The 15,907-nt window shown below is 48.9% G+C and overlaps 1 protein-coding gene across 19 annotated transcripts in view; it reads right to left on the bottom strand.

Annotated features, from left to right (window-relative positions):
- ralgapa1 (Ral GTPase activating protein catalytic subunit alpha 1) overlaps positions 1 to 15,907 on the bottom strand; it is a 52,453-nt gene that overhangs the window by 32,275 nt on the left and 4,271 nt on the right. For 2 of the 19 annotated variants that reach the window (XM_078089029.1, XM_040199187.2), the window contains exons 7-31: positions 15,695 to 15,810; positions 15,146 to 15,284; positions 14,858 to 15,060; positions 14,469 to 14,759; positions 13,766 to 13,939; positions 13,547 to 13,606; positions 13,254 to 13,402; positions 13,031 to 13,154; positions 12,457 to 12,603; positions 12,041 to 12,131; positions 11,508 to 11,672; positions 10,656 to 10,802; positions 7,920 to 9,725; positions 5,225 to 5,349; positions 4,867 to 5,101; positions 4,525 to 4,710; positions 3,714 to 3,878; positions 3,439 to 3,632; positions 3,241 to 3,339; positions 2,827 to 2,982; positions 2,577 to 2,705; positions 2,309 to 2,434; positions 1,640 to 1,698; positions 1,165 to 1,273; positions 78 to 188 (exon numbers count right to left, since the gene is read on the bottom strand). In XM_078089029.1, the coding sequence (XP_077945155.1) occupies positions 78 to 188; positions 1,165 to 1,273; positions 1,640 to 1,698; positions 2,309 to 2,434; positions 2,577 to 2,705; positions 2,827 to 2,982; positions 3,241 to 3,339; positions 3,439 to 3,632; positions 3,714 to 3,878; positions 4,525 to 4,710; positions 4,867 to 5,101; positions 5,225 to 5,349; positions 7,920 to 9,725; positions 10,656 to 10,802; positions 11,508 to 11,672; positions 12,041 to 12,131; positions 12,457 to 12,603; positions 13,031 to 13,154; positions 13,254 to 13,402; positions 13,547 to 13,606; positions 13,766 to 13,939; positions 14,469 to 14,759; positions 14,858 to 15,060; positions 15,146 to 15,284; positions 15,695 to 15,810 (5,306 nt within the window). The remainder of the gene's footprint in view (positions 1 to 77; positions 189 to 1,164; positions 1,274 to 1,639; positions 1,699 to 2,308; positions 2,435 to 2,576; positions 2,706 to 2,826; positions 2,983 to 3,240; positions 3,340 to 3,438; positions 3,633 to 3,713; positions 3,879 to 4,524; positions 4,711 to 4,866; positions 5,102 to 5,224; positions 5,350 to 7,919; positions 9,726 to 10,655; positions 10,803 to 11,507; positions 11,673 to 12,040; positions 12,132 to 12,456; positions 12,604 to 13,030; positions 13,155 to 13,253; positions 13,403 to 13,546; positions 13,607 to 13,765; positions 13,940 to 14,468; positions 14,760 to 14,857; positions 15,061 to 15,145; positions 15,285 to 15,694; positions 15,811 to 15,907) is intronic. The other 17 variants (XM_078089030.1, XM_078089028.1, XM_040199191.2 and 14 more) reach the window with 11 other exon arrangements.

The following is a 15,907-nucleotide window of genomic DNA, read 5'->3' as shown; positions in this document are numbered from 1 at the left end:
AATATGATATAAATACAAGTATCAATAATAAACTAAACCGACATTGGGAAACATTCAGAAAATTGTTCCCGTCTCACCTCGACTATCTTCTTCGGCGTGTCGGGCGGGAATTTCTGAAGGTGATCCACGTGACTGATCAGGAGGTGAAGGACGTCCGAAGCCACCAGCGCTACATTCTTATTGGGGTACTGGGACACAAAAAAAGGAGCAGAGTTCATTCTCGGCTTCTTAGTGAAACTGATATTTTGGTACTAAATTATTAAAAGCATGAGGCACATTTGACCTCGTTTGATGACAAACGTGTTATCTTGTAACTGTTGTAAAACATCGCACGTTAGTTGTAACCCTTTTAGATGTAAAGAGGGACTGAGTGTTTGTGTGTGTGTGTGTGTGTGTGTGCGCGCGCGCAGAGGGGTTCATGTCTGGGCATGCTGAATGCTGGTATGACAGCAAGATGCAAGTTTGTGTGTGTGTGTGTGTGTGTGTGTGTGTGAGAGAGAGAGAGCGACACAGCTTGCAGCATTCCCCCTGGATTAGTCTCCTATCTGAAGGAGAACCAAACATATTGACTATCCAGGGTTTGCTCCCAGGAGGAAGTGTGTGTCTGTGTTGGTGTAATGTGTTAGCAGGCATTGGCTGCCGATACACAAGCAAGGGATTCCAAGGTGGGAAAGTATTTGTATGTGTGTGTATGTGTGTGTTTGTGTGTGTATGTGTGTCCATCTCAGGCTGCTTGGCTATAGATGAGACAGTACATGTTGGACAGTATTATTCGGATCCACATGCCTCCCAGTCTAGTGGCCTGAAACAGACAATACCAACTGAGGCAATTTCCCCAACGCTAACAATCATCTCCAACAATGTTTTTCCATCACACTTTGGCTGCGTGCGGCCCACCATGTTAGGGAAATGTCCCAACTCTAAACAAATTTAGCTCTCATTGTGTGGCATCAAACCACAGAAATATGCAAAAAAACACAGTGGATTACTTTCCAAAAATAAAAAAGCACTTTTGCTGTGACAATGGCCCAAATAGAAACCTACCACTTTAAACCTGTTTAAATATATGAAACTATAGGTAGTCAAGTTATTTTCCTTTTGGGATTGCGGTATTCTAAGGTATTGTCAAACATCCAGACAACGGGGAACTCAAGCAGCACTGACCTTCAGAGTGACACAGATGACGTTGAGGGCCTCTTTAATCTGCGTATGTTGAGTCCCGTGAGCCAGCTCCTCGCACATCCAGATGCCCAGACTACACAGAGCCACGCACCTAACACGCCACATGCAGCGTTACACACAAGCAGAGTCGAGGAGAACACACTGGAGACTCACGCTGACCAAACGTTAATGTATTTAGAACGTGTTAACATGCCCAGCCCTAACATTTATTTAGTGTATTTAAATGAGTTTACAAAATAAAAGTGCCAGGTGACTATTTAAAATATAATTCAATGCAGTAAGGCTCTCTGGAATTCTAGATTGCTTTAAATATGTTACGCCGTCAGTCTTTTCTCGTTTAATGTCATCTTTTCACACATATCGGCATCAATTGTCAAAAACAAAAGTTGTAAACTTTTGGTGTTGTAATTGTATAACAACAAATATAATAGTCATAATCACGACGTTGATCACTTACCTCGCGGGAGCAGACGGTTCGTCCTTGGCAGAGGTCAGGATGGTTTTGATAATATGATCCTAAAAACCAGAGCATGCAGACAAACACAGTTAATAAGCACTACAACCCCCCTCGGCATGAGCCATCTACACACACAGACCCACAGGCACAGTGCAGACGCATCAGCGCACACGCACACACACACACACACACACACACACACACACACACACACACACACACACACACACACACACACACACACACACACACATATAATGACACATAATGACCGCTTAGTGATTCAAAACTAGCTTGTGTCTTGTAAGGAGCCAGTGAGCGGGCCCGAGGTGCTGCCATGCATGGCATTGACTCTTTACACAGCGACAACAACAACAACACTGTTACTCCCACAATAGCTCTGGACTGTTACAAGAATGGTTAATGAGCCATTAGCCTCAATTTACTTCTGAGACAAGCGCATTATAAGCCTCGGACCGACCTGGATTACACACAATGTAGCTTTGACTTAAATGTTTGACCTGAACCAGCAACAGTAGTGTGTTTGCGTATGTAACATTTACTTGTGTCTTTCCGCTCTCTTTTTTCTACTGTGGTTCACTGAACACAGAAAGTAAGCACAGAGGCACGATGACTGGTTTCAGCTCCAAAATGCACAAAGCCCTTTACCTTGACGTCGGGGAACTTGGTGAGCACCACGTCGGCTGTGGTGGGATGCAGCGCCGGGAGATCCTCGTACAAGTTGGGAAAACACACCAGAGATCCCAGCAGGATATGGGCCTCCACTCGTGGAGCCTATGACAAGGGGGGGAGAAGAAAGGACAGACAAGGACAGGTAAAATTCAAATGGGATTTTCTTTTTTTATGTGCCAGGTCGTGCTCTTCACGTGTCTCGCAGTTATTGCAAAACAACAGTGTTCAGAAGCGCGCTGCTTACGTTGAGTGACAAGCAGGCGGTGACTTTCGAAGCAGCTAAGATGAAGTCCAGGATCAACATGGTGGCTCCAGGGAGGCCGATACTGAAGAACCTGGGACTGCAATGTTTTATGATAGTGTTCACAATGTCCTGCAGGAACCACAAAAACACACCGACAGCTATAGCAAGTACCACACCTTCCATCCTTTAGACCTGAAGCAGTACAAACAGAAGACATTGCTCTACAGTAAATGAGTGTGACGCGGCCTACCTGGTCGTGGTGCAGCAGTCCCTGGTGCATGATGTTGTAGAAGTGTGTGAGGAAGTCGGAGTTCGGGGAGACATCTTGCCGTCTCTTCATGATCCTGCAGATCAGCTTATAGGCGTGGAGCTTCCCTTGCTTGTAGCGCTCCGTCAGCATGGTGGCCTGCAGGAAAACACATTTACATACGAGAGCAGGGTGAGGCGATAGAACGCTAGTTTGTGGTGGGATCCCCAGTCTCTCCGTGGGATATTCTTTTTCTTTTCAAAAGCATTTGGATTTCCGTTTATTAAAAAGGAATCAATCAAAAGCACTGCAGTTCTGAAATACAAGAAATGTCATAATCTTAGTTATAGGTAGTTATTATTTTCAGGTACTCAATGAGGTGCACACAAGAGGTACTATAGTGACCTCCTCAGTTACCTTAAAAAGCCAGGGGGTGAGGATTCGCAGAGGTGGGATAAGACCAGGGGGAGGCGGAGATGACTGGTTGTCCAGAGAAATGCCCAAATTATCTCTGATCTGGAAAGAAAAGTTGTTGTTTTTTTACAGAAAACCCCCACAACGTTAACAGAAAGTGTTGTTGCATCACTGTCATCGTAGGCTCTTGTCGGCGCACACCTTGGCCAGGTTATGCCACAGTTCACACAGGTAGTCAAAGACCTGTGCATGGATCTCCGGGTCTTTGATGCTGTTGACGTCCCCCAGGATTCCCAGCATCCTTCGCCACATCACCGTGGCAACATCTGCGTGCCATCCGGTTAGCGAGCCACCCGTCATGACACTGCAATCTTCGCTGGGAAACTCGCTGGCTTCTAGGAGCAATCAAAGTTTGTCAGTTACTCTTGCTTAGAGAACACGTGAGTGCATGTTTGAGATGTACTTGTGAGTGTTACCCAGGTCATCTGGAGTCTGCAGCACAGCGTTGTGGAGCTTCTGTTCCAGCTGTAGGTGTGTGTGTGAGTGGGAGTGTTCGCTGTGCTCGGCTGTCAGTGTGGCGGGGGAGGGGGTCTGAGAGCGGGAGCCCCCCAGGGAATGCATGGGGGACGCGCTTTCAGAACCTGGACAAGGATGGACACGACAGGGAGAAAGAAAGTGACCGAGGAGCCTTCATTCTTTGGTCGTTAGGTAAAACTAACATTAGGATGTGTTCGCACAAACCAGGAAACAATTTCAAAACATTTCCACCAAATGGAATTTCTCTACGGTGCTATTTGTGATGTACATTCAACTTTCAAGGGGGCTGATTACAGCCGCCTAATACCTCCGGACATTTATGATAATACGGTGATTGCAGGCTACAATCACAGGTATTACATTACTGCTTAATATGATTGCAAAGTGTCATTTTATTGCACCATCCACAGCAGGCATATCAGCTAAATTTGGGATATTGGTCTTTGCAAATGAAATTGAATAGCCACACGGCGTCTGTGGTGCGATACACACATCTTTGTTTTTTATTATTTCACCTACAATGGCCTAGAATATGCTGTTGCAGCGGTTAATGAAAAAGGAAAACAAATAATGCTATGGATAGGCCGTTTACAGAAGAACACACATGGTTAAGAGTCCATTGGGGTTAGCCGTGAAATGTTCCAGTTACACATTCATGTAGAAAAACATTACAACATTATTATGCAAATATCTACAGTATTGTTGCTAATACTCCATATTTAGGCGGCTGTCTTTGTGTTAGGTGCATACCGGTAACGGTGACGGTGTGGCTGAGGCTGCTGGTCTCCGAGTCGATGTGAAGTGTCGTCAAACTGGCCACTTCGTGTTCGTCACTGGCCGCGCCCCCACCGAGGCTGTCCTGGTCCAGTGAGCTGCCTCGCCCGCCGCCCCCACAGCCGACACCTCCTGCACAGGCTTCTGAAATGGAAGTAAAGTCTAAAAAGAAAGTGCTGACCATTAGACATTTTTCATGGGCAAGTTTTGCAGATGGAGACAAATGACAGGTATCTATAGGACTGTTTTTTCATTTCGACAACGCAAAACATGTCCGGTAAAACTAAAATGACAGTGATCTAAGCGGTTATCACTCACTCTCAAACTTGCAAGTGGAGTACTGAAAGGCATTGAAGGAGTCCGACTGGCTGTCTGAGCTGATGACATCCGAACCGCTGGCGCTCGCAGGCGACGTCCATTCAGAGGGAACCCCCGGATCATCGACGGGGCGGTGGTCATCTGACGGCCGAGATCCAGGGCTCTGACCCGCCTCCAGCGGCTCTGGCAGGTCCCTGGGAACCTCCAGACTGCCGGGGCTGCTGCCACGGCGGCCCTGTTTACAGAAAAGCAACGCTATTTGTTCCCGCGTTCGAATGTCAGCCGCGATAGAAAAAGGAGCTACGGCTCGGTGGCCTAATACACTGAAACCACAGTGTGTGAGTGTTGATGTGCTCACAGCTGTTCCTTTGGCCCTCAGTCTCTCCTGAATAAACTCATCCATGAGGTCAGAAAAGTTTGGGTTTGTGCTTCCTACGTCACTGGAGACGGGTCGGGCCTTCTGGACCACCTCCTCTTTGTTGGCTGAAATGCAGATACATGATGCTTGTCAAAGACTGAGCGTATCCCTATGCACACACACACACACACACACAGATAGAAAATGAATACAATTTAATTAACGCACAATGAGACACCTCAAGCCGCTCAAAGACAAAGAATTGAGTAATCACGTTTCTGTATGACAGGTCATCAGGTCTGACTCGCTGACTGTTAAAGTTGAGAATGTGTACAAACCACTGTATAAGTGGTATGATGACATCATTCATCTTGCCTGTCTCACTCAGTGAGAGAAACTCCCTTTAGCACCATGAGCTCCATCTACGCTGTGGCTACTATGATAGATGTTTGATATTTATGATAAAACGTCACAAAATGCAAAGGCCGTACTTTTATGTGTGTGTGTGTGTGTGTGTGTGTGTACACAGCAGGCTCTGATGTTAACAAAAGATTGATTGTTAACCAAAAGCCACAACACAGCAGGCAATCCCACCGGAGAAGCAATGCAGGAGTTAATTCACACCATGCACGGAGAGAGAGAGAGAGTATCACCTTGTTAGGTCCACAGGCAGCATATCAGACGCCTATATTAGTACACTTGTGTTGTGTCGCTCTTGGCTTGGCGGCAACAAAGTCGTCGGGGTGAGTTTGCAAACACTGGCGCGTCAGAGAGCCTCCATCAATGGCAAATCATAGGAGGGCAAGTATTCATTTTGAGCTTATGGCCGACGGAGCTGACGGAGCCGGGCCTCGTCCAGACCCTCCACCAGGCCGCAGGTTAATAAAGCTCAGCGTCTTTAGACACAGGATGAAGATCCGGCCTTTTGCTGCCACCTGGCTGAACAAAACGTGTCCTTACAGAACATTAATTTCTAGGCGCCAACAGCATGGCCCCTCATCGCGGAGCATCGTTGCAATGAGGCACATGAACCAGTTACCAACTGAGCAAACCCCCGACATGCATGTAATTCTGCTCAGGTTCTTCTCAAGCTAACTAACCTTATAACACCGTGTAGCCCTGTTTACATGGAAATAACATTGTCCGTATATGAACAATTCTGCGGTTTTGTTAATCTGCCATGGCGTCACCAGAAGCAGGAATGACACTTGTATACGATAGAAGTTATTTGGCCTGAGAATTTAGATCCCAATCTCTCAGTAATTCTCATTCTTTTATTCATAAAGGCCCGGTAAAAAAAATGCTCTCATGCTCGCATGTAATTTTCCCCACAGCCTGAACAGGCTCAAATGAGAAGCAGCACTACAGAAATGCTAAGCTGAGACGTTAGCTGAGAGCAGAAGGAGGTCTACGCACACTGGATCAGGATGAGAGACATGCAGATGCTTAGTACTACGATCCGTGGAGTTGTGTGGTTACGCTCATGGTATGACCGAGGACTCCAGCTGTGTTAGAACTAACTGTTCAAAACAGACACAACATCTGGTCTGGTTTTAGTCTGCGTGGAGAACTAGAGGGTTTGGGTTGTCTGAATTCACTGTAACGTGGGAAGTAGAGCTGCAGTCAACCGTATTGATTCATGGACAAATGTTACGTTTTTACGTGAACCATGGTAACAAAATTATTCTGGCCTGTACAGTAAAATGGATGTGTGGCTTCAGCAATTTAATCATTCATTAAACCAGGTGATTAATCACTATGTGGATGTGAAAGATCTGATCCTCAAGACAAAAAATATTTGAAAGAGCAGCAATGCAGTCTGCTGCCCCATGGATGAGAATGAGTAGGAAAAGCTGTTCTGACGTCTTCCTGTTTGATATACAAGGCACCAACCACTCAAGATTGATGATTTGAAAACCATACCGCTCCATATCCATTCCAATTCCTTCGGTACGCCACTACTATGGAGATGGATCACAGGATCTTATGCTGCACTCTAGTGGCCTGAGAATGAACTACAGGAACATGTTTACACTACATATGGAGCGTGCTCGTAGTAATAACCGACTCCATTGATTTACCTTAAGAAACTAAACCTCCATGTCTACACATGGAAATCTAAATGTGATAACGCTCTGACAGAATATCCAGCAGGACGTGACCTTTCTTTGTATCTGTGCTGCTATCTTTTCTACAGCCATTTGGTTTTTTACTGTTGAGTGTGGTTGTTCCTCCCGTGCAGCTGAAGAAGGGCCGGAGTCCGGGCAGGAGGCGAGGGAGGCACGAAGAGGCCGCATGCAACATTGAGGAGGGGAGGAGGAGAGGGGGAGGGATGGGCGGGGGGGGTTAATATCCCAAAGCCTGAAGGAAGAAGAGGACAGGAGGAGGCGGTCGAGGCTTCCGGGATAGAAGAACCAGTGGGAAGGTATGAGGCGGGCAGGGGGATGGGGGGCCTTACACAAGGCAGGCTGGAGGGGGGGGGCTACGTTCAAGACGGAACACATCAACAGGGAGTTTGAATTTCAGTCCAGCAGCAAGATGAGTGTCAGCGCAAAAAAACCAAAAACATTCCATCATAACAAACCAGTAAAAAACAGCCAAAAAAGGAAAAGAGTTGTTGGTGTTTTTATGTGTTGATGAGTATTTATTTCCAAGTTCTTTGTGAGCGCCTCGTTTCGGTTGTTGCCATCCTCACCTGGCGTTGCCGTCTTTCGGCCAAAGTAGCCCAGGACATGGGAGTAGAGGTCCCTGAGCGAGGCGTCGCCCGTGGCGGCACGGCCCTGTCGCTGTGGCGACGAGCCTTGAGATGACCCCTGACCTCGGGGCCGTGGCTTCGAAGACAGAGCGTGAACGACAGTCTTGTAGACGCCACCCAGGAGAGCCCCCTGGTGGTGGCGCGAGGCGGTGCTTCCAGGCTCCTGGGACCGCGAGCGGGAGGCTCGCGAGCGCAAGGCGGAGCGGCCCAGGCGCCCGCGCACGCCCGACGACGCCCCCGAGCTGCCCGACAACGCCTCGGGCTGCGCCTCGGAGCCCGGGCCGGGTCCCGCGTAGGAGTCCCCATACCCTCCGGTCCCGCCCCTGTCATCCGGGCCTCCGGCAGCCGCTCCACTTCCTGCCCCGCTGTTATCCGAGAAGCTCCCGGACTTCTCGTGTGGCGCTCCTCTGTGGCTGATCCCGGCCGCGGTGCCAAACTTACCTGCGCTTCCGGCCCCGCCTCCAGCCCCCGGCCTCTCCCCGGCTGAGTGGCTGTGTGTGTGGAAGTGGCTGAGGCGGCGCAGTCGGGCTTTCCAGTGGGCCTCCTTGCTCTCGAGGGGGTTGTGGAACTGCACGGACTCGGTCGAGGGCCGGAAGCTGACGTGGACGCCCCCGCTGTGGTGCCTCTTGGTGCTACTCCGGCCCGTCTTGGCTTTAATCGGGTCTGACGTTTGGGCAGTTTCACCTGCTTCCGTGCTACATTCTACTGTGTTGGCGTCTTGTCTGCATAAAATGGACCTCACATTTGCTGCAACCTCTTTGCTCCCCTGCTGCTCTTCTCCCGTTTCCCCCCACGCATCACATTTCCCCTCCCATCCACCTGCCTTTCCGGCATTCCCTCCTTCCGTCTTCTCCCCAGGCAGTCTTTCTAAGCCGGCAACCCCACAAGCAATGGGCGACGGCCACTGACACTGCAGCTCCAGGCACTCGTAGATGCTGCACTGCTCTGCCTCATTCTCCTCCGTGGAGTCCACACTGCTGTGTCTCACCGGTTCACTTACCTGCCTGTCCTCTCTCAACACCTGCCTTGCCTCTCCTTCCGGCCCTGGGTATTCCCTCTGGGCTCTCGCCATCCCCACTTGCGTGGGAAAAGATACAATACTGCTCTCCGGCACACGGCCCGGCCCCTCTCGCTCTCCTGCTTCCTCCTTCCTCTCACTTCCTTTGTTAGTGAGGTAGTCCCTGATAGAGGAAAATAAATCCTCCTCCTCTACCACAGGCCCCATCTCGCCCTCCTCATCATCAATTCCCTTTTCTGACGAAAGGAAGGCAGAATCCCAGTCGCTCACCCAATCCGAACTAGAGCCCCGGCTCCGAGAGCCAATCTGTTCCCAGAACTGGTCGTAAACACTACCATCATCGTGCCCCTCAGAGGACGAGGGAGCAACACCATTGGGGACGGATAAAGGGTTGGGAGAGGGGACAGGGGGGGGGTGCGGCAGTGGCTGAGCTGCGTGGTTTTCGCCTGCATGTGAGGGGGGAATTGTGGAGTGGCGGTGCGTAGGGTTGGGAATGGAAGCGGGATCCCCCTGCGGATCTTCACCTTTGACCCGCTCGACGATGAAAGGCTCCATGACGTCAGAGGCGCTGCTGCTCCTTGCGAGGGAGGAAGGGGCGGGGCCGTCATTGTCGCACGCCCCTCCCTGGAACACCTCAGAGCACGAGGTGGGAGGGGCCTCTTCGCTTTGGGAGGCGTGGCGCATCCGAGAGGTGCGGGAGGTCAGTGTGATGGGCGGGTCCTCGAGGTCTGATCGTTGGAGGGGGGAGACGAAGGAAGGGGAGTGAGGTTAGTGGAGGCGAAAACGGGAGTGGATACATGTCTACGCACGACTGACACACACTTCGAAAAGAACAAAGAACCGGCCAAAAGAATCCACATAGTGAGTTTTATGAATGTGATCAATATTTTTGATTATCCTAAATTTCACAGCACCGATGTGGATGCACATCACTACAAGACGGGCATCTACTCACGCCTTTATTTATAATTTAGTGCACGTTTCTTTCTAACATCTGTTGTTAAGATTTGGTTTTCACTTTGGTAGGATGTCAAATTATGATAAATTAACTGCTGCAATCATCACAAAACTCACACCAACAGTAAAATGCAGTACAGAAAAATTACTCCACCACTGCCTATGGGACAGAAGGGGAGGAGTCAAGTTAAGAATACACAGCAGTGAATGAAGCATCACACGATTGGAACAACGAGTGCTTGCAATGGGCAGAAAACAGTGCAGGCAGAAGGAGTTAAAGAAAGGCATGCAGAGATGTCAACAGACACTGAGACACATAAGCCGTCTCCGACTACCTGTCAAAATAATTTAGATCTACAGCAAACAGGTTGTGTTTGAATTATTTGGTGTCGGCATGGCAACATTTCATTCTCTTACTTGGCAATATCCATAAGTGCCACCGAATGTTGAAAACCACAACCGTGACACGCGTTATAATAGCTTTGGGAAAGTGATGCATCTTTGATGTTCAAGCATTTCGTGCAAATCGCCACGATCATTCCAGTTACATGAAGGGGGGCGGCTTGTATGGCTGCACATTGACCACATGCAAACAGCTGCGTCAGTCATCACAAATATCCAGAAGAAGAAGAAAAGGGTTCTGACGGGACGAAGAGGCGAGTCAAGGGGGGCAAGCATGACAGGTAGAGCAAAGAGTGTACCTGCCAGTTGGTCGGCAAGTGGGGGTAGTAAAGGGTGGTGGTGGTGGAGTAGGACAGGAAGAGGCGGCGCCAGAGCTGGAGCACTCTTAGCGCTGCGGATAAAGGCGGAGGACAGCAGAGAGTCCCCCGTAGAGCAGCTACGCAGGGCTGAAGAGGTGGGAAGAGCGGAGAGGAAAGGGAAAAGAGAAGGGAAGAGGGTGAGGCAGAAAAGGAAGGAAACAGGGAAATAAAAGGAAGCGAGGGGGTGAGGTGCGGGGGAGAAAGATGGATGTATGGGCGAGGCACACAAAGCAAAGGGGAAAAGTGTAGAAAAGTGGAGGGATGAAATGGTAGGACGTGGAGGGCGGGACGAGGAAGGAAAAGGAGGAGTGAGACCGGGTTAGCAGTTCTAGAGGAGGGACAGTGAGAGGCAGCGTGGCGTCTACAGCTCAAACCAGGACACCCGGGAGCGCCGCATGTAGCCGGCAGATCCACCGTTCTACTGCAAGTTTGACGCATTTAAACCTTTTTAAAAACATGTAAGTTAATTATGTAGCTGGAAAGAAAACAGCTGCGCCCCTGCAAGACCGTCGGTTAGCATGTGTGTGCTCATTTGTTACAGGAAGAGTTATAGTGAGATATTCTATATGTGTGTATTGTTGTTTGAAGGATCCCTTCAGGTACACGCGCATGAGTCCGTTCTACTTGCTCTCAGCTCTAAACCGGTACTTCTTTGTGGCGTTGTGGCCACGGTTTTAACCTTAGCATGAATTAAACTCCACCGGAGGAACACAATTCTGTCAGATGGACGGGCAGGGGGAAGAAAAGCAGGAGAAGACGTCGAGAGGAAATAAACGAGGGCGGGACACTGACCAACGGTCTTCTGGCGGACGATGCTGCGGGCCTTCTCGATGCCCGGGGAGCCGGCGGTGGTGGCGCTCCGCTGCCTCATGGCCACTGCCTGGCCCGGTTGGTCTCTGCTCCAGCCTTTAGAGAAGGAGCGATCCACAATCTGCCTCTGGCCCTCCGAGCCGATACCTGAAGTGGGAGGACTTCATACCTCAATGTGCGTTTTAATGGCGTTCATGTAACCGCCATCATAAACCGTGCAGGAATATTTGTTTATGTGGAAAAAAAAGGTCTACTATCCCAGTTCTTGGGCTCTGATTTTGGAGATTTCTTTTCTGACTTGTACATTTGTTTATAATAGCCAACAGTTGACAGCCGTAGTAAGACGCTGTAGACAGTGTGGGCTGATGTGATTTCACTGTATCGCTGACTTGGATTGTAGATATGAAACTAAGAATATCTTGGACATTGTATCTTCAATAGATATGTGAACAGGAGGTCTGGATTCCTGATCATGACTCACAGGTTTATTTGAAAAAAAGGCTAAAGGGACCAACCTTTTCCTTTATGCTTCTTCTGTTTTTGCTCACTGAGTTTGTCCAGAGGCAGCTCGTTCAGATCGACACTGTACAGGTTCCTGGCCAACACCTGAGACGCAACACACTCATTTAACACCTACGTTCATGCTACTGCAGTACAATCGTTACGATGAAAGCAAGAGAACGGTTTCTTTATATTCAAATCAATGAAATCCCACCAGGAGCAGCAGAGATGGAATGAAAGTGAACAATAAAAGGCATTTAAACAATGATTCATTGTGTTTCTCCTCTACTTCACTCATAAACATTTTTGTTATAGTAACGGAAGTGAACATACTATCGTTACTCGTGGAAACGTATTTGTTTTTGTGCTGCGATGATCTATGTTAAACCATCTAATGAAGGTGACTAATTCCCATAGCGTGTGCAGGTACCTTGGTGAGGGTCTCCATGGTGAGTGACCACTCGGTGACCAGCTCATCCCAGCATGTGAGAGAAGAGAGGACGGCCAGGAGGTCGTCCCACAGTTCTCTGCTGATGTACACATTTAAATTCCCCTTAATCCAGGCGACTATCAGCGTCTGTGCAGTCAGAAGGGGACAAAGAAGACCACCACTGCATGACAAGCTCTCTACTCCTCATCAGTGCTACTCAACTTCATCAAGTCGCTGAGGAAACAACCTTGAGTAAATAATATATTTAGAAAGTGTTCTAGACATAGAGAAAATGTCTAACAAAGAGAAAATATGATGGCATCTGAATATTTGAAAACTGAAGATCTATAACACAATAAAATCCACTTCATTAGGTGATTACAACATTTGCATTATTTACATCATCGGCTAATGTTAAGTACTTGGAGCAGTCAGTCTTCCAGAAGCTGTGCTGTAATCAACAGCGTGTTCCTATTCCTCCATTGTTTTACCGACCACACAGAATGCCTAAATAACAGTAGGTTTGGTACGATGGGGAAAAAAGAAAAACCCAACTGCAGCGATACTAACGTACCTGAAAGATGGCTGCGGCCAGCCTGCCAGACAGCGTGTTGTTCTTCTTGCCCGGCGGCATGATGGATGGAGGTCTTTTCATCACCGATTCCGTCACCCTCAGGAGAACCAGCAGGACCTGCTCCCTGTAGACAAACACATTAAGAAAAGCAGCCTATGACGGCATGATGCCACAGAAATGTACTTCGGAGCATCTGCTTTGTTGATTGGTTGTTCTTCCTCACCAGGTCTTCTGGTCCATGGTCTCGTGCATGACGAGGCTGCGGTAGATGTTCAGGACTCGCTTGCACATGTCCACGTGCTCCTCCAAAAGGATCTTGATGTCGTTGGCGGGCTCCAGCAGGAACACGTTGGAGGAGTGGGTGATAAATACCTGCGGGGGGGGGGGGGGGGGGGGGGACAAGAGGTTGGGATTAAAAATCTCTTCTGCAGCGATTCCAGCAGGTGAAGTAAGGAGAGTGAGAGGACGACCTTTGTGTGGATGTATGAAATGGAAAGAGAGGTGGGAGGACTAAACCTGTAGTGTGGTCTGAACTCCGGCTTGAACGCTGTACTCCATCAATTCACTGTCAACCGCCTTACTCGTTCCATGAGGAAGACAAAAGGACAAAAAAAACACAGTATAATTAGTGTGGTAATTAAACATAACAAATGACTGTATACAAAGAACCGTTGAGATCCGCCCGTCATCTTAAACACGACGGGGTCATTTCACCGACTTCAGGTAATTCCTCACCTCGTCCTCCTTGTCCCCGCGCTGCGACCCTGAATCCAGGCTGCTAGTTGTGGGATACGGGCCCTCCTCCGGCTCCTTCATGAACACCGGCCGGTCCTCCATGGAGATCCACTCCTGGTAAACACGCACCACCTTACGCATCGCCGCAGCCTTGCACATGGGAAGGAGAAATGCCTGCGGGTAGATGAAGAGGGCCGCCGTGAAACGTGAATAGCTAACTTAAAAAATAAAATCAATCAAATATAATATTAAGAAATACCACCTGGATCCCAACTCCAGACACAACCTCATATTACAAGGGATGGTTCTGATTTTTGACATTTTGACATTTTTATTATGTTGCGATTACTCTGTGTCTTTCGTCACGCAGCGATTACCAATTAAAATTCTTTGTGTGTGCAACAAACCGTGTCAAATTCTAATGCTTCTTCAAAGTCACAAGAAAGCGTCATTTTACTTTGCAGAACACAGAGGTGGGGGCCTCCGGCTGCCTCCATCAGTTCGTTATTTATCTTGAGACATGGTGAATCGGAACTAACCCTTACACAATACACAAACGTAGCGCAATAATATCCAAACTAACTAATCAAAGCAGCAATAGATCAAAGAAAGCAAAGACGGACCGAACAGCTTCGGCTCCAAATGACCCACAGGTAGGTACATAACACCCCCACTGATCCCCCAAAAGCGTTTTTTCCTTTACCTGTCTAAAGATCTCAGTGATGAAGTTGACGTTGGTTCTGGAGTTGGTCAGCACTCTCCTCACCACCTCCATGTCCGTGAGCTGCTCTTCGTCCATGGAGCAGAGGGAGGAGGAGCTGGGCTCCCGCTCCGTCAGCGTGGACGTGTTGGAGTGGCTCTGCTCGGCCTCCGGACCACCAGACAGCCCCATGCCGCCCCCGCCTGAACCCGATAAGCCGCCGCTGCCTTCGAAGTGGATGTCGCTGTCGTCTGAGCTGCCGGCGGAGCGAGCCGCCAGTCCGGCTGCTGCTCGCTGGGGGGGGGGGCAGTGATGTCAATACAAATCCGTACACGGAGACATGAACCAATCTCGGCATCCCCCGTCCACGAGGAAAACCTGTATGCGCTGACCTGTATGTTCTTGGGGACGTTCTCGCCCTCTGTTCCGGGGATCTGCGCGTTGGGCCGCGGCTCCAGCCAGAAGGAAACCAGCCAGCGGATGAAGATGACTCGCCCCTGAAGGAAGCTCTCTTTGGTGCAGTACACAGCTTCACTGCCGTCTTGCTCCCTGCGAACCACACCGTAGTAGGGCCTGGGACGCATCGGGGGCACGTCTGCCAGGGGGAGGGGGAAGGGGGGGTATTACTCGTCTGGGGTCATAGTGATCAATAGGATTGATTCTGGCTAAATGTTACTGACCCAGTATTGGGTTGTAGAGGCTGGTCTCCATAGAGAAGTTGGGAAAGATGTGAGGAAGGTAAAACTTCTTGAAGTGAGCAAAGAGGAAGCTGAAGCCACGTTCGTGGTTCTCTTTACAACGCCACTCTAGCGACTTGGCCTGGTGGATGGATACAAACACACACACACACACACACAGAAAGACAAACAAGCTTGTGTTATAAAGAGAGCATTGCACACACAAAAAAGGGTCAAGCGGAGAGGAGCCCCATTGTTTTCCAAGGGAGGGTGTTATCAGTGTCTCCTTTTACATATCGATGTGTGTGTGATGGCAGCAAAAAAAAAATATATATATATATATGCAAGAACAAGGTCTGTTTGTATCAATAAAGGGGGGCGTTTGTATTTGGGTTAGTGATTAGTAATCAGTAAATGATTAGACGCATACTTCATCGAGTTTCTACATGTGGTATTGAGGGTAAATTCTCATGTCTGGTTTCTCCCGTATGTTTACACATTAGTCAGCATCACAGCATTTGTAAAGGTGTTAGTAAGGAATGATGATAATACCTGGTTTACCATGTATTTGAGCAGCGCTTCCAAAAAGTATGCAGTGAGGTCTTCCTGGTTCTTGTCACCTGACTGGGGAGGAACCAATGGCGTGATCTCCTCTGGGGTGACCTGAGCTGTTGGGGGACATTTAGTGTTTGCATGACAATGAATGCTGGCAATCATGTTGTCACATGTCTGCTCTATGTATACATAGAAGATATAGAATGTATG

Source organism: Gasterosteus aculeatus, chromosome 15, assembly GCF_964276395.1.
Source record: "Gasterosteus aculeatus chromosome 15, fGasAcu3.hap1.1, whole genome shotgun sequence".
Lineage (NCBI taxonomy): Eukaryota > Metazoa > Chordata > Actinopteri > Perciformes > Gasterosteidae > Gasterosteus > Gasterosteus aculeatus.
This window is presented reverse-complemented; position numbering and strand designations above follow the sequence as displayed.